General features: G+C 43.7%; 1 protein-coding gene and 1 pseudogene across 1 annotated transcript; both read left to right on the plus strand.

The window, feature by feature from the left end:
* Window positions 1–4,073: 4,073 nt before the first annotated feature.
* Window positions 4,074–7,573, plus strand: LOC113838757 (annotated as a pseudogene).
* A 9,204-nt stretch (window positions 7,574–16,777) lies between these two features.
* Window positions 16,778–19,386, plus strand: LOC113838758 (PRAME family member 12-like). Its single transcript, XM_035453831.1, has 3 exons — window positions 16,778–16,902; window positions 17,320–17,895; window positions 18,819–19,386. The coding sequence occupies exons 1-3, from the start codon at window positions 16,778–16,780 to the stop codon at window positions 19,384–19,386; spliced, it is 1,269 nt and encodes a 422-aa protein (XP_035309722.1).
* The last annotated feature ends 3,707 nt before the right edge of the window (window positions 19,387–23,093 follow it).

Below are 23,093 nucleotides of genomic sequence, written 5' to 3' on the forward strand. Positions count from 1 at the left end.
GTGGAGCTGCCTTATATACAATCTTACAAAAACCCCAGGTGATATTGATGCTATATAACAAAACAGTTATCAAGTAAGAACTATAAGATTTTTAACCATTCTATCTTAGTGCGTTAGTATAACTATCTGTTGTCAACTCTATCAAAGACCATAAAAGAATAATATATAAACACTAGAAATGACAGAAACATCTTGCTTCCAATTTTCTTGGTAACGTTGGGGCATCCATTTTTATGCTACAGGCCACAATGTGTCTGACAGACTTCTCAGCAAAGCAGGAAATTTTAAACTGTCCACCTGCATTGGCAGTTTGTCTGTCACCTTTTTTCTGTGTCCTTTAGAATATCTGGCAGACGGTTCCATGAAGCAGGAACCTTTCATGACTGTCCATCTTCTTTAAGCAGTCACTTTCCTGTGGTCCTGCATATCCAGTTTATAAAGCAACAGTCAAACCATTCAGCCAAAAGCAGCTTCTTGCCCAAATGGCTAGTCTTTCCATGTCAAAGGTAAACTTTATTTCTTAGATTCCCATCTTCCTCTCAGATGTAAGTGGTGTGCCAGGAGCAGTTGTGTCTCACTGTCAATAAAAACCCTTAATGCTGGCAAGCCTTCCCCGGTAATCCTTTAGTGTTTCCCCTGCTTTTCCATATCTCGGTGGGACCTCCAATTGTCTGGTTTTGTTTGCTTTGTTTTTGTTTTGTTTTATTTTTTGTTTTTTTTTTTTTGTTTTGTTTTGTTTTGTTTTTCGAGACCGGGTTTCTCTGTGGCTTTGGAGGTTGTCCTGGAACTAGCTCTTGTAGACCAGGCTGGTCTCGAACTCACAGAGATCCACCTGCCTCTGCCTCCCGAGTGCTGGGATTAAAGGCATGCACCACCAACGCCAGGCTTTTTTGTTTTTTCGAGACAGGGTTTCTCTGTGTAGCTTTGGAGCCTATCCTGGCACTCGCTCTGGAGTCCAGGCTGGCCTCAAACTCACAGAGATCCGCCTGCTTCTGCCTCCCAAGTGCTGGGATTAAATGCGTGTGCCACCAACACCCGGCACGGGACCTCCAATTGTTATAACGGCCAGTGCTACAACCTTCTCATGGGTTTGGGCAAGGGAATCTTTCTTCCAGAGAAAAGCCAGACTCGAATTGCAAGCAGCAACAGCAGGATATGGATGGGTAGAGTAGAAACCACTCTATTCTCTAGTTTCTACATGTGAGCACTTAGAGTAATGAACTTTCCTCTTAGTACTGCTTTCAAAGTGTCCCAAAGTTTGGTATGTTGTGTCCTCATTTTCTTTGAATTCTAGGAATTCTTTAATTTCTTTCTTTATTTCTTCCTTGACCCTAGAATGGTGCAATTGCGTGTTGTTCAATTTCCATGAGTTGGTAGGTTTTCTGCAATTTGTGTTGCTCTTGAATCCTAACTTTAAGGCATGGTGCTCTGATAAGACACAGACAACAGGTACAGTTTTTTTTTTTTTTTGTACCTGTTGAGGTTTGCTCTGTTGCCGAGTATGTGGTCGATTTTTGACAAGGTTCCATGTGATGCTGAAAAGAAGGTATATTCTTTATGTTTGAATGGGAAGTTCTATAGATACCAAATGGGTCATAAATTCTATTAGTTCCTTTGTCTCTTTGTTAAGTTTCTGTCTGGTGGTCCTGTCCAGTGGTGAGAGTGGGGTGTTGAAGTCTCCCACTATAATTGTGTGAGGTCTTATTTGTGATTTGAGTTTTAATGTTTCTTTTATGAATGTTGGTGCCTTTGTATTTGGGGCATAGATGTTTAGAATTGAGACTTCTTCCTGATGGATTTTTCCTGTAATGAATATGAAATGACCTTCTTCATCTCTTTTGATTGATTTTAGTTTGAAGTCTAACTTGTTAGATACTAGGATAGCTACCCCAACTCGTTTCTTGGATCCATTTGATTGGAATATCTTATCTCAACCCTTTACTCTGAGGTAATGTCTGTCTTTGAATTTGAGGTGTGTTTCTTGTATGCAGCAAAAGGATGAATTCTGTCTTCATATCCAATCTGTTAGCCTGTGTCTTTTTATAGGCAAGTTAAGACCATTAATATTGAGGGAAATTAAGGACCATTGAGTGTTTATTCTTGTTTGGTTTTGATTTGTTGTTGGTAGTGGTATTGGATGTGGATTTACCCTGCTTTTTCTTTTGGGTTTTCCTAAAGTGGGATTGTCTATTGCCTATGTTTTTGTGAGTGTAGTTAATTTCCTTAGGTTGGAGTTTTCCTTCCAGTACTTTCTGTAGGGCTGGATTAGTGGTTACATACTGTTTAAATCTGGTTTTGTCATGGAATATCTTGTTTTCTCCATTTATAGTGATTGAAAGTTTTGTTGGGTATAGTAGTCTGGGCTGGCATCCATGTTCTCTTAGAGTTGGTAGAATATCTTTCTGGCTTTCAGAGTTTCCATGGAGAAGTCCGGTATAATTCTGATAGGTTTGCCTTTATATCTTACTTTGCTTTTTTCCTTTGCTGCTCTTAATATTCTTTCTTTATTCTGTACTTTTGGTGTATTCATTATCATGTGATGAGGGGACTTTCTTTTCTGGTCCATTCTATTTGGTATTCTGTAGGCTTCTTGCACTTTCATTGGCATGTCTTTTTTAGTTTTGGAAAGTTTCTTCTATGATTTTGTTGAATATGTTCTGCACCTTTGAGTTGGATTTCTTCACTTTCTTCTATACCTTCTATCCTTAGGTTTGGTCTTTTCACAGTGTCCCATATTTCCTGGATATTTTGTGTTAAGGATTTGTTGGACTTAAGATTTTCTTTGCTTGATGAATTTATGTTCTCTAGTTTATCTTCAGCATCTGAGATTCTGTCTTCCATCTCTCATATTCTGTTGGTTATGCTTGCATCTGTGGTTCCTGATTGTTTACTCAGCTTTTCCAATTCCAGCATTCTCTCAGTTTGTGTTTTCTTTATTGTCTCTATTTCAGTTTCCAGGTCCTGAACTGTTTCCTTCAGCTGTTTAATTGTATTTTCTTGGCTTTCCTTGATTTCTTGCATCTTTTGGTTCACCTTTTCTTCCATTTTTTCTGAAGGATTTTCTGATTTCCTCTCTTAGGATCTCTATCATCTCCATGAAGTTGTTTTTAAGGTTGCTCTCTTCTTCTTCATCTGTGGTGGGATGTTCAGGTCTTGCTGGTGTAGAGTCCCTAGACTCTGGTGGTATCCTATTGGATGTGTTCTTATATTGTCATTTTCCCATCTCTTCTTCCAGTGGGTGCAGGTGGCGTGTCTTCCTTTCCTAGTTTGTATGTATACAGAGGACTGAGACAGGAGAGGAACATTGGAGGGAAAGAAAGGAGATGCCTTGATAGAGGGAGACAGTACAGGTTTGGAGAGAGGTCTGGCTCAATGGAAGTATTAGAGGATCCACAGGGATGATCCCAACTAAGAATCAAGGCAGTGGTGCAGAGGATGCCTTTGATGCCCTTCCCCTATAATGAGATCGGTGTCTACCTTGGTTACCATTCCTAGAGCCTGCATCCAGTAGCTGTTCGAAGCAGAAACAGGCATTCTCAGCTATGCACTGAACCATACTCCTGGAATTCAGTTGTGGAGAAAGAGGAGGGATGAGCAAAGGAGCCAAGACGGTGCTGGAGAAACCTGAAGAATCAGTTGACCTGACCTAGTGAGATCATGGAGAACCTAGTCATAAAGCTGGGGAACCAGTATCAAATTAAGCCATCTGAATGCAGGCGCCAGAGAGGAGGCCAAGACAGTCTGTGTGACCTCTAACAGTGGAGCCACTGTTTATCCCTAGAGCACAAATGACCTTGGGACCCCATTGTGGAGGTATACTATTGCAGCCCAGATACAGCAAAGAGGGCCTAAGCCCTACCCCAAATGTTATGAGGGACTTGAAGTTCCCCAATGGAGGACCTCAATATCCCTGGGGAGGAAGTGGAGGATAGGTTAGGAGGTTGGTAGGGAACACTGGAGAATGGGAGGGAAGGGAGGGTGAGGGAATGGGGCATGGATATTTTAAAATGAGTATCTCTAAAATAAAAATAAATAAATAAAAAATGTGTGTGTTGTGTGAGGCATGTCCAGGTATGACTGCAATATTCTCAGAGCCCACAAGAGGGCAGCATCCCCAGGAGCTGGAGTTTGTGAAGCGACTGACCAAAATAGTGGGAGTTAAACTCTGGTCCTTTGCAAGAGAAGTACAAGCTCTTGACCCCTGAGCAGTCTCTCCTCCTGTGGTATTGAGTATTATGTGAAGCTATGTGCTTTGGATCCCTTGATGAGAGATTTGCCCCTAGGCTTTCATTTCTCAGTACCCAGAAGCAATCTTCCCCTATTTATTGCCCACAATGACAAACATCTGAGCCTCAGGTCATAGCAACAGCGTTTAAAATATAGCTGGCACAAAGCCTTAACAAAGGAGACCAACCCGGGCTGCCTAATTAATGGTCTTCAGTGTATTCATAGGCTAAGAAAGAAGTCGGGCAAATTTCTGTGCTAGGATATAACCCATGTCGTCATAGCACTCCAGAGGGGAAGACACACTTCCAGAGTCATGTGGCTCAGGTTGGAAGTGTGGTGCACAAGGTCTTTCAGGACTACCATGGAGATGTCATTGTCACACAAACTGATTATGGTAGGCTGGGAATATTGGTTCATGGGCAGGCAGAAGAAAATGAAAGTGAGACTCACCCATCCTACGATGTTCTAATTCTAGGATCTGTAGTGTGTCTACTTTATGCTCTAGAAGAAATCTGAAGAGTCATGGGACTCATCAGTTTTAAGGCCTCCTTCAAGGTCAGATATTTGAGTTGACAGAGGCTTCAACATTGGGAGAGGGACTCCAAATCTGACTGGGAACCAGCAGAGAGTGATGGACAGGCAACCAAGGGGGTCTTCAGAAACCTAGGAGAAACCAAGGGCTAGTTATTTGACATATGGTGATGGGTTACTCCCTTATTTGGCACCTTCCTTCTCCTGAGGCTGACTACCAAAGTCCAGCACTCAGTAGCCCCCTTTGGTTCAGCTAATTAACATGCCCAATTAAAATTAAACATCTCATCCTAACATGGGGTTCTCGGCCCCCCGCTTTGCATTTATAAACCGCCATTTACCTATGTGCCACATCTGTCTCCTCCCTATCCAGAGGCAATCCTTTGTTCCTCTGAGACAAATATCCCTCCCCCTGTCCCTTGTCCCTTTCTCTTCTCCCTTTTCTCCTGTACCACCATGATAGCATAGTCCATTCTAACACAGACTTTCAGTTTTTCTCTTCTTAAAATTGACACCTGCAAGGTCATTTGCTGCTGTTTTTCTTGCTGGAGTCAGAAAGCAGCTACTTTCACTTTCCTTCCCCAGTTAATAAAGGATCTCTCAGGTGTTTGGGTGTGGGTTGTACCTAAGCTGGGGTTTAGAAGGGAGTCCCCCACTGTGTGGGAGTCCCCTGCACTCCATATTAGATTTGACAGGAGCGCTATGAAGAAAGAGCCTGAAACATACCCTCACTAGATCTGACACACAAATCTGGCCTTCTAGCATAGCAGCTCTGTCATTCATTCCTCAGCTTCAGGAGTGGTCATCTGAGCCCTTGATTTAGTCAACAGGGAACAAGACCAGGCTTAGATATTCTAATGAGTCCTTCATTGTAGATCCCATATTGCCTGCCTGATTTCAGGGTCCACTAATCTCCAATGTTAAAGAGAAAGGTTCTTCCTGGGAGCAGAATCAGTTCTCCATGCTTCCTTACCTGAACAACTGCTGCATGTGTTCACTGAGAGATGCTGGAGTGATGGAGCTCAGTCTCCAGATGGGTGGTAGTCATCATCAGAGACCCCAGAGTGAGGGAAGGCAAGGGCCTGGCTGGCAGCATCCACTTCAGGATGGTAGTTTGTCCACCAATAAAGGGTTGCTTGTTAAAGACCCCCGAAGGGAGACCCTCACTCAAATCTCAGGAATAGGGCGCACCCAGTGAGGCACTGAGACCGGACTTGCTGCAATCACATGAGGAAGTTTATTGAAAAAGGAATTGAATGAGATCTCAGGCCAGCATGCTGGGGTCGAGGCTCATACACCATGCAGGGGTGGAGGAGTTCGACCCCGTCCCAAACTTGTGACAAGCTTATAAAGGCAAAAACCATAAAGGAGGGGGAGGACTAGGGAGGAAATAGGGGAAGCCCAAAGTTACACCTTTACTCATAAAGGCAAAAACCACAAAGGAGGGGGAGGACTAGGAAGGAAATAGGGGAAGCCCAAAGTTACACATTTACTCATCAGTTAAACTATGATGACACACCTGGGGCGTTTGAACTTTCCACAGAGGTCGTTGGGACATCCTGTGGTTATTCCAGGAGCTGTTTTTTCTCATGAGAGTTCCCGGAGCTGCAACCTGCAGGGGATGGGAGCCCCAAGGTGATGAGCTCATGTTCTTATAGACAGCTAGTAATTTTTTTACTCTTCACTTGAACAGTGGAAGAAGAGCTTCCTAAATAGTTTTTCTACTACCTGCATCTTAGCACTTACATCTACCGAATTTTTAGAGAAAAACAAAGAATTATAGGACAACAAAGATTGTCAAAATGATAAAAATGGTATGTCAATCCTGATTAAGTTGCTTATTCCTTCATTTAATTGTTCCACTTTTAAATCATCCATTATGTCATCATACCAAGACAGAATTCTCTCCACTTTAATAGTGTTTTTCATTTTTTAGTGTGGGGGAAAAAAGAACTCTTAAACTCATCTCTTCCTTTAAGAATTTCCAATTAGGCACTCACCCGGTTTGAACCTGGCTGAGATGGAAAGGCAAAACACCCAGGGCAGAGGGGAGGATAGCTTTACCCCCGCCCCTATCCTACCCCCCTCCCGCCCCCCGTCACGCACAGAGTGGGGTGGAGGGCGAAGAAGCTACAGGCCAAGCAGCCATAGGCGGCAGGACAGGATGGAGACACCAGCCCCATGGACAAGGAGGAGGCATGCAGGCAAAGAGGCCAGTCTTCCTGCTGCCTGCTGCTCCACTCTCAGGCCAGTGGCTCCTCCCTGTGAAAGAAGAGAGGAGAAAAATCCCCATCCCCGCGAACAGACACATGCCATTAAAATAAAACTGGATGAAGATATTTACTCCGATTTGGTCGAACATTTGAGACTTCAGATATGCTTTAACCTGAAGTCAAGGAATGTGGAAATCAGGATTTGCAAAGACACCAAGGATGTCAGTTCCCTGACAAAAGCAGCCGATTTTGTACAAGCCTTTGTTCTCGGGTTTCAGGTGGAGAATGCACTTGCCCTTATCAGACTGGATGACCTCTTCCTAGAGTCTTTTGAAATAACTGACATTAAGCCCCTAAAAGGAGATCACCTGTCAAGGGCAATAGGAAGAATTGCTGGCAAAGGAGAAAAAAACAAATTTACCATAGACAATGTGACACGGACACGGATTGTTTTGGCAGATGTGAAAGTTCACATTCTGGGCTCTTTCCAAAACATCAAGATGGTGAGGACTGCCATCTGCAACCTCATCCTAGGAAATCCTCCATCACAGGTTTATAGCAATATCTGAGATGTGGCCAGCAGATAGGTGGACCAGTTCTGATTCCCCTCAATCCTTGAGGTGTTCACAGAAAACCCTGGGAAGATTTCCCAGCAACCTACAGCTCAGGTTCCTTTTCAGGTCTCAGCCCAAGCAGAAGCAGAAAGGGAAGGTTTAACAGGACTTGTACTCCCCTGCTTCTAGAATAATTTAAATAAGAAAGTGTAATACTGTTAATATTTAACACATTGAGTGTAAATTGCTGTCTTTTTCACATGGGGTCAGACTCACAGTTTAAAATCCTGTCATTTAGAGGGAGCTTCTTCTTTCTTTCTTTTTTTCTTTCTTTCTTTCTTTTGGTTTTTCGAGACAGGGTTTCTCTGTGTAGCTTTGGAGCCTATCTTGGTAGTCACTCTGGAGACCAGGCTGGCCTGGAACTCACAGAGATCCGCCTGCTTTTGCCAACCACGTGCTGGGATTGAAGGCGTGTGCCACAAATGACAGACAAGAGGAAGCTTCTTAAGACAGATTTGTAAGTAAACTTAGAAGCATTGTTTTTTTCTCTGGAAATTTTAATTAAAATCTCGACCTGTGAATCACAGTCCTTGGTACAGGCAGGAGGGCACTGTGACTGCTTCAGGGTTGGGACATAACATTAGTCTGCACTATTGAACCTAATGTGTTCATCTTTACACCCAGTGCAGTTTATGAAATGAAAGCCCCGTACCACAAGGCTAATGAATTACTTTTCAGTAAGTAATGAAAGTAAAGCAGTTTCCCAAGAAAATTGTTTTCCAAACAGTATATTCTTGTAACTAGTGTCTGTTATATCTATTTGCTTATTTCTTATATTGTTTAGAACCTATTTCATTAAATGTGAGGTTTAGATAAAAAAAAAAGAATTTCCAATTAATTTACCAATTCTTCTGACAATGTCAGTGAACTGTGAGGTATAGCACATTTGAATCAGAGATCTACCTTGTGGGCTTGAGCTGAGAGTGTCAGCCCTTAGGAGAGGGGCTCTGGGAAACACTGGAAAACCTCCTGAGTTTGGGTGGTAGCTGAAGACTATTTAGAAAAGCTACAACCCAAAAATTCAACTGACTCTCAAAGACTTGGGGAAAAACAAAACCAAAAGAAAACCTACCTGTGCAGGCAGGGACTCAGGTGGGAGTCCTACCTGCAGCTCAGCTTTGAGCAAGGCCCATTGGTTTCAAACAATTGGCTTTTTTTTTTTTAATGAATTCATACCTTTGCATTGGGTGCCAGTTTGTAGCTCAAAAAAGAAAAGACTTAGAGACAGATATTGGGGTTCAAGCTTCAAGCTGAAGATCAGAGAAGCAAAGCAGCTAATGCAGTACCTATATTATCCCTACCCAGCTAAAATGGCAATCCTGTGTCCACAAACACTCACAAGTGAAAAATCCCTGAATTCCTGTCTGCTCCTCCTCACATTCCTTCCTCTGCCCAGCTATATCCTCCTGTCTCCACCTTCCTAATGCTGGGATTAAAGGCCTGTGATCCCAAGTGCTCAGTTCACCTTCGGGTGAGCTGTTTCTTTTAGTAGTAGTCAGTGTGTCCTTGAACTAACAGATCTGTCTACCTCCTAATCCTGAATCCTGGGATTAAAGGTGTATACCACCTCTGTCTAGCTCCATGGCTGCTGGGATTAAAGGTGTGTATCACCACTGTCTGAACTCTACAGCTTGAGGCTTGCTTTACTTTCTGAATCCTCAGGAAAGCTTTAATAAGACTTAAAGAATATATCACCACAATGAAGCATAAAAAAATAACAGAAATAGAAGAACTTTGAGACTCAACCACCACCAAAATTAAACCAATTAGAAGTCTCCAACCCAAGCTGGGCTGTGGTGGCTCATGCATCTGGGAAGCAGAGGCAGGCCTGGTCTACAGAGTGAGTTCCAGGAAAGCCAGGGCCACACAGAGAAATCCTGTCTCAAAAATCCTAAGGGGAAAAAGAAAAGTCAACTACCTAAATAGACTCATAACAAATGAAGAAATTGATATGGAAATAAAAAAAAATCCCTCTGGCTAAAGAACACCCAGGCCCTGATGGGATTCAAACAGAATCCTAGCAGACATTCAAATGAGAACTATAATCTATCCTTCTTACAGTATCAAAGAAAAACAAAAACAGATGAAGATCTACAGAGCCTGCAATAGCATACCAGGTAAAGAGGAAAACAACAACAACAAATAAATGAATATCCTTGATGAACATAGATCCACGTCCATTCACTGCAATATTTGCAAGCATAATACAGGCATACATAAAAAGATTATCTACTTATATACATGAACACTTATCTCTGAAATGAAGAAATGCCTCACTATACACATGTCACTAAATGTAAAATAAATAAATAAATAGACTATCACTGAATTATACCTTTTTCTTTGATTGGTGGTTTTTTGTTTGTTTGTTTTTTTGTTTTTTTGTTTTTTGTTTTTTTCCCCCGAGACAGGGTTTTTCTGTGTAGTTTTGGAGCCTATCCTGGCATTCGCTCTGGAGACCAGGCTGGCCTTGAACTGACAGTCATCTGCCTGTCTCTGCCTCCTGAGTGCTGGGATTAAAGGCATTTGCCACCAACGCCCGGCTTTGTTTTGGTTTTTTGTTTTGTTTTGGTTTGTTTTTTTTTTTTCAAGACAGGGTTTCTCTGTGTAGCTTTGGAGCCTATCCTGGCACTTGCTCTGGAGACCAGGCTGGCCTCGAACTCACAGAGATCCGCCTGCCTCTGCCTCCTGAGTGCACTACCAACGCCCGGCCTGTTTTTGTTTTTTTGAGACAGGGTTGTTGTGTAGCTTTGGAGCCTGTCCTGGTACTAGCTCTGTAGATCATTTTGCCCTGAACTCATAGAGATCCACCTGCCTCTGCTTTAAGATTGAAGGCAGGTGCCACCACTACTTGGCTAAACTGTTTTCCTTTTAGTATTGTTGTTGATGTTGATTTTGTTATTGTGTTTGTTTTGTTTTAAGACAATATCTTATTATACACTTACACATGCACACACACACACACACACACACACACACACACACACACGCACACGCACACACACATATATCCCAAGATGCCCTCAGCTTCCTGTCCTCCTGCCTCAGCTTCTAGATTTCTGAGGATCATTACAGGCATGCATTAGATTGTTTTTATTTAGTTTCTTTTTTAAAAAAATATTTATTTACTTTCATTTTATGTGCATTGGTGTTTGCATGTACATCTGTGTGTGTCAGAAGCTCCATGTAGGTTCTGGGAATTGAACCTGGGTCCTCTGGAATAACAGCCAGGGCTCTTGCCCACTGAGCCATCTCTCTAGTCACCTTGAATTAAATGCAGAAATAGCCTTTTAAAAATCCAACATGCCTTGATAAAAGTCCAGAAAGTTAGGGGGATAGCGAACAGACTTCAACACAATAAAAGCTCTATATGAGAAACACCCAACCAATGTCATGCTAACTGGAGAAAAACTGCAAGCAATTCCAATGAAGTCAGGAAGTCGACAAGAATGTCCAGTATCACCATGCCTTTTCAATATTGTGCTTGACGGACTAGCTGGAGCATTATGACAAGAGAAGAAAATAAAGGGAACCACATAGAAAAAGAAGTTAAACCATCCTTATTTCCAGGTGTTTATAAATACTCATTTCTTTCTTCTTTCTTTCTTTCTTTCTTTCTTTCTTCCTTCCTTCCTTTCTTTCTTTCTTTCTCTCTCTCTCTCTCTCTCTCTCTCTCTCTCTCTCTCTCTCTCTTTCTTTTTTCTTTCTTTCTTTCTTCTGAGACAGGTTTTCTCTGTGTAGCTTTGGAGCCTTTCCTTGCACTCGCTCTGGAGACCAGGCTGGCCTGGAACTTACAGAGATCTGCCTGCCTCTGCCTCCTAAGAGCTGGGATTAAAGGCATGTGCCCCCTAAGCCTGGAGATTCATTTCTTTTTATTTTTTGAATATGAATATTTGCCTATATTCATATAATGCATGTAATGTTAACGCAGTCCATACCACAGGAGCCATTGCCATTGCCCTCAGTTGTGTCGCAGAACGTGGGAGCAAGACTAACTGCTGTAGGCACCACATACTTTGGACAAAGGACTGTTAGGAATGAAGCTGGAACTTATCTGCAAGTCCTATGTACAAAGGTGGTATTCACGCTGCTGGGGGAAAATGCAATTAAAAGTCCTACAAGGCTGTGAAGCCTATGAACCACTATCCAAGACAAGATATGTCAAGATAGAGCCAAGGGTGCAATAATGACATGTTTTAGAGGTGACTGACAGCTACCTAATTGGACTTCTGGTCTTCTCAATGGGGTGGAATTTATATCTGGTACTAGAAAGTTAGGCAACTCCCTGTGGCTGGTGAGGTTATGGACCCTAGGAGAACCCATTACTGTCCTACTTCTATACCGGTATAAGACCACCTGTTCTCTAAGAACTCAACCTTGTATCCATAGATGAATGTAGGTCTTAACAAGTCCACAACAAAAAACATTTTTGTTTGTTTGAAGTAGATGGAGTCCATCATAGAAATCCATAATGATGAAAAAGGAAAGAGGGAATAACAGTGAGGTTCCCATCCCCAATTAATACATCTAGAAAACTGACCTACACCTAAGGTTCAGGGAACATGCAGGAAGAGAGAGCAGAAAGACTCTAAGAGCCAGAGGACTGTGATGTCTAATGTGAGGTAGTCTTCTCTAAATGACAGAGAGCTGCACACAACCGTTAACAACTTGGTCACCTGAACAAGACCTGCACAGTGGCAAGACAGCAGCCAACACAACCTGGATGGGAAAATCTCAGGTCTCAGCCAAGAGGAAGAAATACAGGGATTAAAGAGTTGCCAAAAGAGGGAGGAGAATCAGTCATCTGGGACCAGCTCCCTGATTGCTATCCTTATCCACCTGGTGATCTTCCCTAAACTCCTGTATACGAGCAACGCTGAAGGAGCTTGGCAGGATGTATTTATAGGTGTGTGTTTGTGTGTGTGTGAGAGAGAGAGAGAGGGCGGGGAGAAAGAGAGAGAGAGAGAGAGAGGGAGAGAGGGAGAGAGAGAGAGGGAAAGAGGGAGAGAGAGAGAGAGTGTGCAATTATTAAAGAAGGGGTGATGAAATTGCGTAGGAAAGGGGGGATAAGAGAGAATTTGGAGGAGGGAGAATATGGAGTGGAAATGATGTCAGTACCTAATTCATAAACTGCTTAAATGGTTCTTAAAAAAAACTGGATGGGCCAACAAGATGACTCAGCATGTAAAGTCACAAGGTAAGCATGGTGAGGTGACATTGATATCCAAGACTTTGTGTGAAAGAGAACACATCCCAGACTCTGAATTTTATTTAATTGTTTACTTTTTGTTTCTCTCTCTCTCTCTCTCTCTCTCTCTCTCTCTCTCTCTCTGTCTATCCTTGCTTCCTTCTTGCCTTATTTCCTTCCTTCCTCCCTCCCTCCCTCTTTCTTTATTTCTTTCTTTCCTTCTTTTTTTCTTTCTATTTTTTTTTTTGGTTTTTTTTGAGACAGGGTTTCTGTGTGTAGCTTTGAAACCTGTCCCGGAACTCGCTCTGGAGACCAGGCTGGGCTCGAACTCACAGAGATCCGCCTGCCTCTGCCTCCCAAGTGCTGGGATTAAAGGCGTGTGCCACCAACGCCCGGCTTGCTTCCTTCCTTCCTTCCTTCCTTCCTTCCTTCCTTCCTTTCTTTCTTTCTTTCTTTCTTTCTTTCTTTCTTTGTCTGTCATTTTCCTTTTTTTGATATTTTGAGTCAGGGCGTTATTATGTAGCTTTGGCTCTCCTGGAACTCACTATGTAGCTGAGGCTGGCCTTGAACTCAGAGAATTGCCTGCTTCTGGCTCTCAAGTGCTGAGATTAAAGGCTGGGATTGAAGGTGTGCACCAACTTTCTCAGCTTCATTTGTTTTCTAATTGAATCATTTTTCCCGATTTTTGTCTGAAGGAGTCTTGATGTAACAATTGCTCCTTTCTTCCCTCTGTTCCTTCCTTCCTTTCATCGCTAGAGGACCTGGTGCTTTTCACACTGGGTTAGAAGCTGCTCATGGGCAAAGGTGACTTAAAACTCCTGATACTACAGCCCTCTCCCAGTGACTTCAGAGGTGACAGTCATGCACATGTGCCCAGCGGATGTCATAGAGACCAGTCCTAGCCCAGTGGTTCCCTGCTGTTGGGAAAGGAAATTCAAAAATGTAACAAGAATTAATAAGAGATCCAGAGACAGATTTTTGGGGTTCAAGCTTCAAACTGAAGACCAGAGAAGCACAGCAGCCAAGCTACAAACTCTTATTCTACCTGAGGCTGAAGGCTGATCCTGTCTCCAGGATCTCTCCTCCAAGCCTCAGACTGCTGCCTCTCATCACTGTGACTTGAGACTAAATTTACACCTGAGACTCTTTGCTTTTGTTGTCTCCCTAGTGCTGGCATTAAAAGAACATGATCCAAACTGCTGAGATCACCTTTGTGTGAGCTTTGTCTCTTTTAGACTGATACAAGCTTGTGTAGGTCTGAGTGGCCTTAGACACACAGACATCTGTCTGCCTTCGTCTCCTGAGTCCAGGGATTAAAGGTGTGTGTCAACTCTACCCAGCTTCTACATCTTACTTTTATGGCTGGCTTTGAATTTTGATTCTTTGGGCAGTCTTTATTAAATCATCAATAATATATCACCACACAATTTTTTTTTTTTGCAATTATTGGTGTGGGGGCATTTGCCATGGTGCACATGTGCAGTTCAGAGGAAACCTTCGGGAGGAGTCTGTTCTGGGTTCCAGACATCAAACTCACGTCTTCACACTAGGAACAAGTACCTGTGGAGCAATCTTTGGATTGCTAGGTGAGATATTTGTTCTAAAAGACCACCTGAGGCACTTGGTTTCTACTGTTCTCTTCAAGAAAAGCACCTCTGCTTTCCATTTGGACTTCGAGGTTGTTGTTTTGACAATTTATGGGCCAGGTTGGCCTGAAACTCACAGAAATCCTCCAGCCTCAGCTTCTGAAATGCTAAGATGAAGAGTATGCACCCCTTGCAGGAGATACATGTGTATTAATAAAGTTTATTGTTTGTTTGATTTCCACCTCATCATGCTTTGCTGTTGATTTTCACTTTGAGTTAAAGTGTCCATCTTACCCTTGATGATTCTAACCTGCTTGGTCAAGTCATCATCCCAAATAAGCTTATTGCTTGGGTGGACTCAAGGTTCCGGACACCACCTCAGCCCTTCCTCATCTGCAGCAAATTCATGTGGTGTGTTTTTGTTTTGTGTTTGGTTTTTAATTTGTCATTTTGACACAAAACCTAATTTTGTAGCCTTTGGCTACCCTAAACCTCACTACACATTCAAATACCCAGACACAATAAAACACACACATAGACACTAAAACCACACACACTAAATATTCACATATATAAACATGTGCATGAAAATGCATATAAAAATCAGTCAATCTATCCACAGATGAAATATTGACTTTGAATGTAGTATTTTTGTTTTCATAGATTCAACCAATCTGCTGTAGAAAAAAAAAATCCTTATCAGGATAAAATGGGTGGAGGCATATTGAGCCTGTTAGGAGATTTTTTTGGAGAGGGGTGGGGCTTCATGGGGAGGAGTCAGTTGCAAGGTGTATAAATAGGTTAGAGGAGACCTGGTAGAATCTCAGAGTCCTGGAGCTGGAGTCACTGATTGACTGTGCTGAGGAGTCCTGGAGCCTGGAGTCTTTGGTTGGCCCTGCTGGCAACAGAAGCTCTATAACCCCTGTCCATATCAGGTAAGTCACTCACCTCCATTGGGAAGCTTAGGGCAAGTTGGTGTAGCCTTTTCACCAACTAAACTAAATTTCCAGATGAAGGCTTTACATTTTTTTCTTTTTTCTTTCTTTCTTTCTTTCTTTCTTTTTTTTTTGAGACAGGGTTTCTCTGTGTAGCTTTGGAGCCTATCCTGGCACTTGCTCTGGAGATGAGGCTGGCCTTGAACTCACAGAGATTCTCCTGCCTCTGCCTCCTGAGTGCTGGGATGGAAGGCGAATACCACCAACGCCCGGCTTTAAATGCTAAGGACACAATTTAGTATTTTCACATCTGGTGTAGTTTGGCTTTAATGAGCAATGATCATTCATAGAAATGTACGTTTAATGTTCTTTGGATCATTTGAGCTCTTGGAGAAAGGGGTAAAATAGGCAAGGCTGGTCTTTCTCTCTCTCTCTCTCTCTCTCTCTCTCTCTCTTGCTTTTGTTTTTCAAGACAGGGTTTCTCTGTGGCTTTAGAGGCTGCCCTGAAACTAGCTCTTGTAGACCAGGCTGGTTTCAAACTCAAAGAGATCCTCCTGCCCCTCCCTCCCAAGAGCTGGGATTAAAGGTTTGTGCTAGCAAAACCCTGCTGTAAGACTGGTCTTGAACTCTAGATCCCTCGACTTTATCCAGGATTCTAGACTCGTGATGGAATTAGAGTTAATATCCTCTTGTAATTTAATACCTTTTAAAAGTGTAAACCAAACTTCCAAATGTTTGTAAATTTCCTTTTCTTATCACTTTTATTCCTGTAGATCCCAATGCATCACAGGAAAATCTTTGTCCTTGTAGCCTCTGTTCTCTTGGCTTCTCATCTATGATTCTCATTTTAGAAGGAGCATGTACTCATAGGCATTTCACTAATTTTCCTCACTCTTTCACTGGAGGGATCAGTTTGGTGAAGGCACAACTTATTGGTGGATTGGGTGTGTGACATGAACACTGTATTTTATGAGTACTTGGAAAGATGGTCAGTGTCTTTTCTTGTAGGGTCTGGTCAGTCTGTATGCTCCTGAATACTTCCAAATAGAAGAGCAGGGGTAGGTACCTGGTGGGATAATGATTAATTAGTGCCTGTGTGGGGGCTTTAGTGAGAGTCCACATGCTGAGAGTGAGGGTAGTTTTGCTTTGATACCACCAGATCTTATATAATAAGACACTGAGGTCTCTATTATTGCCAGTACAAGGACTCTGACCCTCTGGTTCCTGCAATGTGTGAGAAGTGCGAATTCCCAAAACATAAGTTGAAAATAATATCTCCTAAATGCTTCACCAGGTTCCTTCTGACTGAAGATCTATCAGGATGAGCATCTACAACCCACCTTCACTCCAACATCTGGCAGTGCAGAGCCTTCTGTTGAATGAGGCCTCAACCATTTCTACTCTGGAGTACCTGCCCCCTCATCTCTTTCCACCAGTGTTCAAGGAGGCCTTCACTGGTAGACACATGCAGCTACTGAAGGCAATGGTGGCAGCCTGGCCCTTTTCCTACCTCCCCGTGGGGGCTCTGATGGAGACACCCAATGTGGAGTTGTTGCAAGCTGTTCTGGGTGGTGTAGATATTCTGCAGGCACAGAAGGTTCGTCCCAGGTAAGCAAGGCCCAAGTAGACTAGAAGGGGAGTTGCTGGGCTATAGGTAAGATACATGTGAGGTCAGGGAGAATGGGGTCAAAGTGGACAGAAACTTCTGGTATCATCCACTTCTATTTATGTTGAGAGTTCATACAATGACAGTCAGGAGTGGAGGAGAGCTCAGAGTAAATGAAGCCACAGTGGAATGAGCTTTCCCTGGCTCTCCTACAGACACTTGGTGTCGAAGAGACACAAGTCTACAGTAATTGAATAGAGGGAGACAAGAAAGGTCTCCAGATGAAGTTCACGCAAAGAGTGCCCTTGCCTGGCAGGTGAGAGGGGCTATGTTTGAACTGACATAGAGAAGTAGGACACAGGCTGTCTCTGAGTTGTTTTCTGGTTTACATCAAGAAATTGCAACTTTTTTCTCCACAGAAGGTGGAAGCTTCGAGTACTTGACCTGAGGAATATGACCCAGGATTTCTGGGATGTATGGCCTAGCAGAAAGAACTGGTACTGCTCAACAGAGACTGAAAGTCAGGAGCAAGTAGGCAATAAACTGAGGAGAGATGTGAAGGTGGTCACTGACCTCAGCCTCAGGTTCTACCTGAAAGAACACCAAACATGCTTGTTGCAGTGGGCCCAGCAGAGGAAAGACTCTGTGCAGCTTTGCTGTGTGAAGATGATTATTTTTGCTTTCCCTGTAGAGATTATCAATGAGGTCTTGGACATTTTCCTGCCAGATGACATCGAGGAATTGGAGCTATTCACAAACCAAGTTCTGATCTTCCTGGGTCACATTGCACCTCACTTTGGCCATATGACAAAACTTCGAAAATTCTGTCTCACTCACACCTTCTTGCAGACAGATATGGTTGTAAATACCTTGGCAGACATAGAGGAGATGTGTGCTCTGCAGTTTCTTTCTGAGTTCTCCAAACTCAACTCTCTCAAGCATCTTTCCATGGAAGGCATCTACTTTTCCCATCTCCCCCTGCAGCAGCTGTTGAGGTAAGGAGTGATGAAAAGCTGCTTCTACTGTGACTGCACACCTTTTCCCTTTACTTCAAGCACAAGTGGGCCCATGGGGTGTCCCAGCCACTGTGGATATAATAGTGATGGACTCATTACAGTATCTAAGGGTGGGCTTGTATCCTTCATAACCAAGGTCAGTTGTTTCAATGACCATTTATTTAGTAGTCAGAGCTGAGGTAGGAGATGTTTAGAGAGCTGTCTTGAAAGCAGGTCCATTGGGGTGGTGGGGAGTGTCAGACAATGGTGAGCGTGCTGTGGATATTCCTTCTTGAGGTCCTGGATATGCTCATGGGAATAAAAAAGGACAGAGTAGCAGACCCTGAGCTGGGGAGAACCCACATCTATACAGGAACCTAAGTCACTCTGTACTCAGATCTGTGAACAGGGGCCAGCTTGTTCTTCTGGTTGAGCCTTTATCAGCCTATAAGTCCCCATGGAGAGAAGGATAATATGAGCATAGGTTGGTACATAGTAGATGGAAAATGGTTGGTTCTGGGGTGAGGGACTATCAGTTTTAAGGTTGAAGCACTGAAACTGGGGATAGAGGCTGTGGCTTGTAGGAGGGACAGTGCTGAGCTATTCAGGACACATGCCAAGATGCTGCCAGAACCTTTTTGTGATGGTCCTTTCTGGGTATGAGCTCCTGGCCTGCTGTGACAAACTCTAGGTCTGTTTGACAGCATAAGGATGGGGAGCTGGTGATGTGTGGTCCAAGACCATCCCAGCTTATTTGTATGCCTCAGAAAACGATTACATGAGCAGGCACCAACAGGTTGTATCCCAAGTGGTGACCTTCAGCATAAGGCTAGACTGTTTTGCATATATGGTTTCTTCTTTCTCAGTGTCAAACTTTTCAGTGCTCTCTAACACCATGAACTAATTTCCTTTTCTTTTCATAGTTGTCTGAAGACCCCCTTGGAATCCTTGTCCATCAATCTCTGCTATCTCACCCACTCAGACTTGATAAATTTGTCACAGTGTCAGAGGCTCTGTCAACTTAAACACCTGAACCTTAGTAATGTAGTGTTCTCCAAGTCTGGTGTCACACATCTCCGAGTTCTCCTTGAAAATACAGCAGACTCTTTGCAGACCCTGGAGTTAGCGAACTGCAGGATGGGGGACTCTGAGCTCAGTGCCCTCTTGCCTGCCCTGAGCCAGTGCTCACAGATCACTACTGCGAATTTTTATGACAACGACATCTCCACTGCCATACTGAAGAAGCTTGTGCAAAGCATGGCCAATCTAAGCAACTTGACTGCAGAGTTCTACCCCGCCCCTCTAGAGTGCTATGACCCACTGGGTTCTGTTCATGTGGAGGAATTTTCCCAACTCTGTATTGAGCTCCAGAATATAGTCTTTGCCAAAAGGCAGCCTAAGACAATAGTCTTTGGTACAGGCATTTGCCTTGAATGCCGTAGGCGTTGTGTTTATAACACAGAGATCAGACTTTGCCAGTGTTGGCAATAAATAGGAAAGGATTGCGTATGGATACTGAGAATTGAAAGTCTAGGGGTTGGACTTTCATTATGGAGTCCCAGAACACATGGCTTCAGACATTGTGTGATGCATTGGAAACCAGAGTGTTCAGGGTATGCACAACATAGGGACTAACATGACTTGAAGTATAAATGGAGCACAGTATAGTTGTTTTCTGGAATCAGAAAGGCTATTTTGCATTTCTAACTGTGCCTCTGTCAAACAGGATTACCACTGACTTGCCAGTCTGTGACAGTTTGAAACATGGTCAGGCTAGGAAGCTGGATGTTCTTCCCTTGTGTCCTCAGTCATTAATCTCAGTTTTAGGTTCATAGTCAAGGTGTCCTCTGACACGCATTTAGTATGATTAAGGACATTAATGGCCAAGGCGTGCCAGCATCAAAATGAACTGAAGTCATTCATGCCATTGCTGTCCCCTATTTACTTCCCATGACACAGCTCCTCAGTGGATTGATTGTACATAATTGTTAAACTGGATGCAGCAATGTAGACCTGATCTCCTTTGAGAAGTTTTTGGAGAAACACAGATTACAACCCAAGATACTCAGATAGGAGCTGCTGGGTACCTCTTGAAGATGAGTGAAACTAAAGTCCCTGCCTAGAAACCTGCCTGACCTGAGACCTGCTTGTTAACTATTTGGTTTTAAGTTCTATCCTTATTTACTAAGAGAGTAGCCAAGTCAGCTATTTCATTGTATCAGGTAGCATTAAGATAATTTGTATTACTCTGTATTTTCATTGGTCTTTATTAATAAACCAAATCTCCCTTTTCTCACATGTCATCATGAGGCCTGCTAACTTCTTACACTGTACTAACTGTGAAGGACACTTGATTATCAAACTTTGGACAGAACCATCCCTGGGGGGTAATGTGGTTATGAGAAGAATGGCATTTCAACACAAGACCCTGATTACTAACACATTCTAGAAAAGTGTGGAGGTTCACAGAACTTAAGGTTCCATCCGTGCTCACAAGGGTTGTCTGTCACAGGTTAAGAGCATACAGTGACTATGAGGAATCTTCTTGTTCTTCTAAAATGTTTCATATTTTAGCAGTGAAGGTGGAGTCCCACAACACACCTTAGTCACAGCAAATCGAATACATACAGTATCCATGCAATGAAAATCCTTTTCAGGTCAATTCATCCACAGAAAGGAAACACTGCAGCCAGGTTCTTCGTGCCTGAGGCTCACTTGGCTTTCTGAGTCTCCATGTGCTGCCATTGTTCTTCAAGATATGGAGCCTTGAAGCTTCTAGATGCAGAACTCTGAGGAAACTGCAGCAGAGGCATTTAGAGTTGCTGGATCCCTTGGGCCATTTGTGTTCATTGATGTCTGCTCCCCCTCATTGTGAAGACATATAAACTTTTAAAGGATACATACATATCTGTATTAGTACAAGTATGAACTGTGTATTGTACACAAGTTAGCCAAAGATGATTTTTTTGGTTTATATTTGAGCAGATAAAAAATTATTCATTTTGTAGGTTGTTTCTTTAGGTTTATTTATATTTGTAGTGAGGATCCTCAGCTATCCACAGACAAACCTTGGTAGTAAAGCCCTAGGCAGGAAGGATGACATCCATGGCCCTGCCTGGCGCCATTTGGTTCAGGCATGCACTGATGACCCACAGGCCAGGCTGGAACCTGATGGCCTCAGTTGGTTGGGAAACATCCTTGGATCCACTCAATGCCATTTGACTCTGGTTAGTGCTAGCTGCCCATAGGCCAGTCTGGGTCCTTAAGGCCTTTTTGTTTGTTTGTTTGTTTGGTTGGTTGGTTGATTTATTATTATTTTTTATTAGTTCAAATTAGGAACAAGCTTGCCTCACATGTCAATCCCTTTTCCCTCTCCTTCCCTTCCCCCCCAAGCCCCCACCAGCCCCCTCTTCCCTCCCCATCCCCCCTCTGCACTCCATGGAGGGTAGAGCCCTCCATGGGGGCTCCCAAAATTCCAAAACATCATCCTGGGCTGGGCCTAGGCCCTCCCCCATGTGTCCAGGCAAGAGAGCATCCCTTCACATGGGATGGGCTCTCAAAGTCCCTTCTGACATCAGGGAGAAATACTGATCCACGGGGCTGGAGAGATGGCTCAGAGGTTAAGAGCACTGACTGCTCTTCCAGAGGTCCTGAGTTCAATTCCCAGCAACCACATGGTGGCTCACAACCACCCGTTATGAGATCTGGTACCCACTTCTAGTGTGCAGATATACATGGAAGCAGAATGTTGGATACATAATAAATAAATAAAATTAAAAAAGATTACTGATCCACTACCAGGGGCCCCATAGAGTGCCGAGGCCTCCTTGTTGACATCCATATTCAGGGTTCTGGATCAGTCCTGTGATGGCCTCCCAGACAGCAGTCTGGGGTCCATGTGCTCCCCCTTGTTCAGGCCAGCTGTTTCTGTGGGATTCACCAGCCTGATCCCGACCCCTTTGATCTTCATTCCTCTGTCTGCAACTGGGTTCCAGAGTTCAGTTCAGTGTACAGCTGCGGGTGTCTGGTGTACAGCTGCAGGTGTCTGCCTCTGCTTCCATGGGCCACTGGATGAGGGCTCTAGGATGGCATATATAGTAGTCATCAGTCTCAATATAGGGGAAGGGCATTTAGGGTAGCCTCTCTGCCATTGCCTAGATTGTCAGTTGGTGTCATCCTTGTAGATCTCTGGAAATCTCCCTAGTGCCAGATCTCTCCAACGACCTATAATGGCTCCCTGTTGTGATATCTCTCATCCTGTTCTCCTCTATTATTCCCCCGACTCAACCTTTCTGCTCCTCCATTTCCTCCTCTCCCTTCCTCTTCTCCTCCTCTTATTTTGCCAGCTCCCTCTCCCCTATCCTCATGCCCCCAATTAGCTCAGGAGATCCAGCCCCTTCCCATTCTCCGGGGTCCATGCATTTTTCTCTTAGAGTCCTTCTTGTTTGCTAGTTATTAAGGTCTGTTTTTCTGGAAAGATGTTCATTAAACAGCCACATGCCTTTTGGCTCACTCATGTGGTACCCACACTGAAGACAGGCTGGATGTTCAAGTCCTGGGCTTGTTGGAAGACATTCATGTCCCACTAGGTGTCATTCTGCTATGGAGGGTGGAAGCCCCACATGGGCCACCTGTGTCACCAAGTCCTTGGCAGGTGGGAAGCATCTGCAGCCCATCCTGATGCCATCTCACTCAAGTGAGTACAGGCCACCAGCTTGCCAGACTGGGTCCTCAAGTATAGGGGTGGGGGAAAGATATGCATAGGCCCTCCCAATGCCATCCCACTCAGGTGGGTGTAAGCCAACCACAGACCAGACAGTGTCGTCAAATCCTGTGCTGGAGGGAAGATATTGATGTCAGAGGCAGATAGGACACCTGTTTACAATATCTGTCATGTGACAACATGGGCAGGAGAGAGATTTCCCCATCTGTCGCCATCAAGGTCTGATGCAGGTGGGAGAGCTAGCCCTGAGGTCATAAGAGTGGGAGAGCTGTCCCTGCCTCTCTCTAGCTGCAGCACCCTGGAGAGTAGTCCCTATACCATGCCTGGGCAACACAGTAGAGCTGACCCTGAAGCTGTAGGTGTAGGAGAACTGCCCCTTAGTGTGTGAAAGCAGGAGAACTGACCCTGTTCCTTGCTCATCACTGCAAGAAGTGAACTAGCTGGAGCAAGGCAGGAGAGCTAACCCTCGTGATAT

This window comes from Cricetulus griseus, unplaced genomic scaffold, assembly GCF_003668045.3.
Source record: "Cricetulus griseus strain 17A/GY unplaced genomic scaffold, alternate assembly CriGri-PICRH-1.0 unplaced_scaffold_35, whole genome shotgun sequence".
In the NCBI taxonomy this organism is placed as follows: Eukaryota; Metazoa; Chordata; class Mammalia; order Rodentia; family Cricetidae; genus Cricetulus; species Cricetulus griseus.

Excerpts from the sequence above, each read along its gene's own strand:
- LOC113838758 (XM_035453831.1), top strand. The coding sequence starts at position 16,778 with ATGGTGGCAGCCTGGCCCTTTTCCTACCTCCCCGTGGGGGCTCTGATG. Across the intron at positions 16,903-17,319 it reads GCACAGAAGGTTCGTCCCAG|AAGGTGGAAGCTTCGAGTAC; the intron begins GTAAGCAAGGCC and ends TTTTCTCCACAG. Across the intron at positions 17,896-18,818 it reads CCCCTGCAGCAGCTGTTGAG|TTGTCTGAAGACCCCCTTGG; the intron begins GTAAGGAGTGAT and ends TTCTTTTCATAG.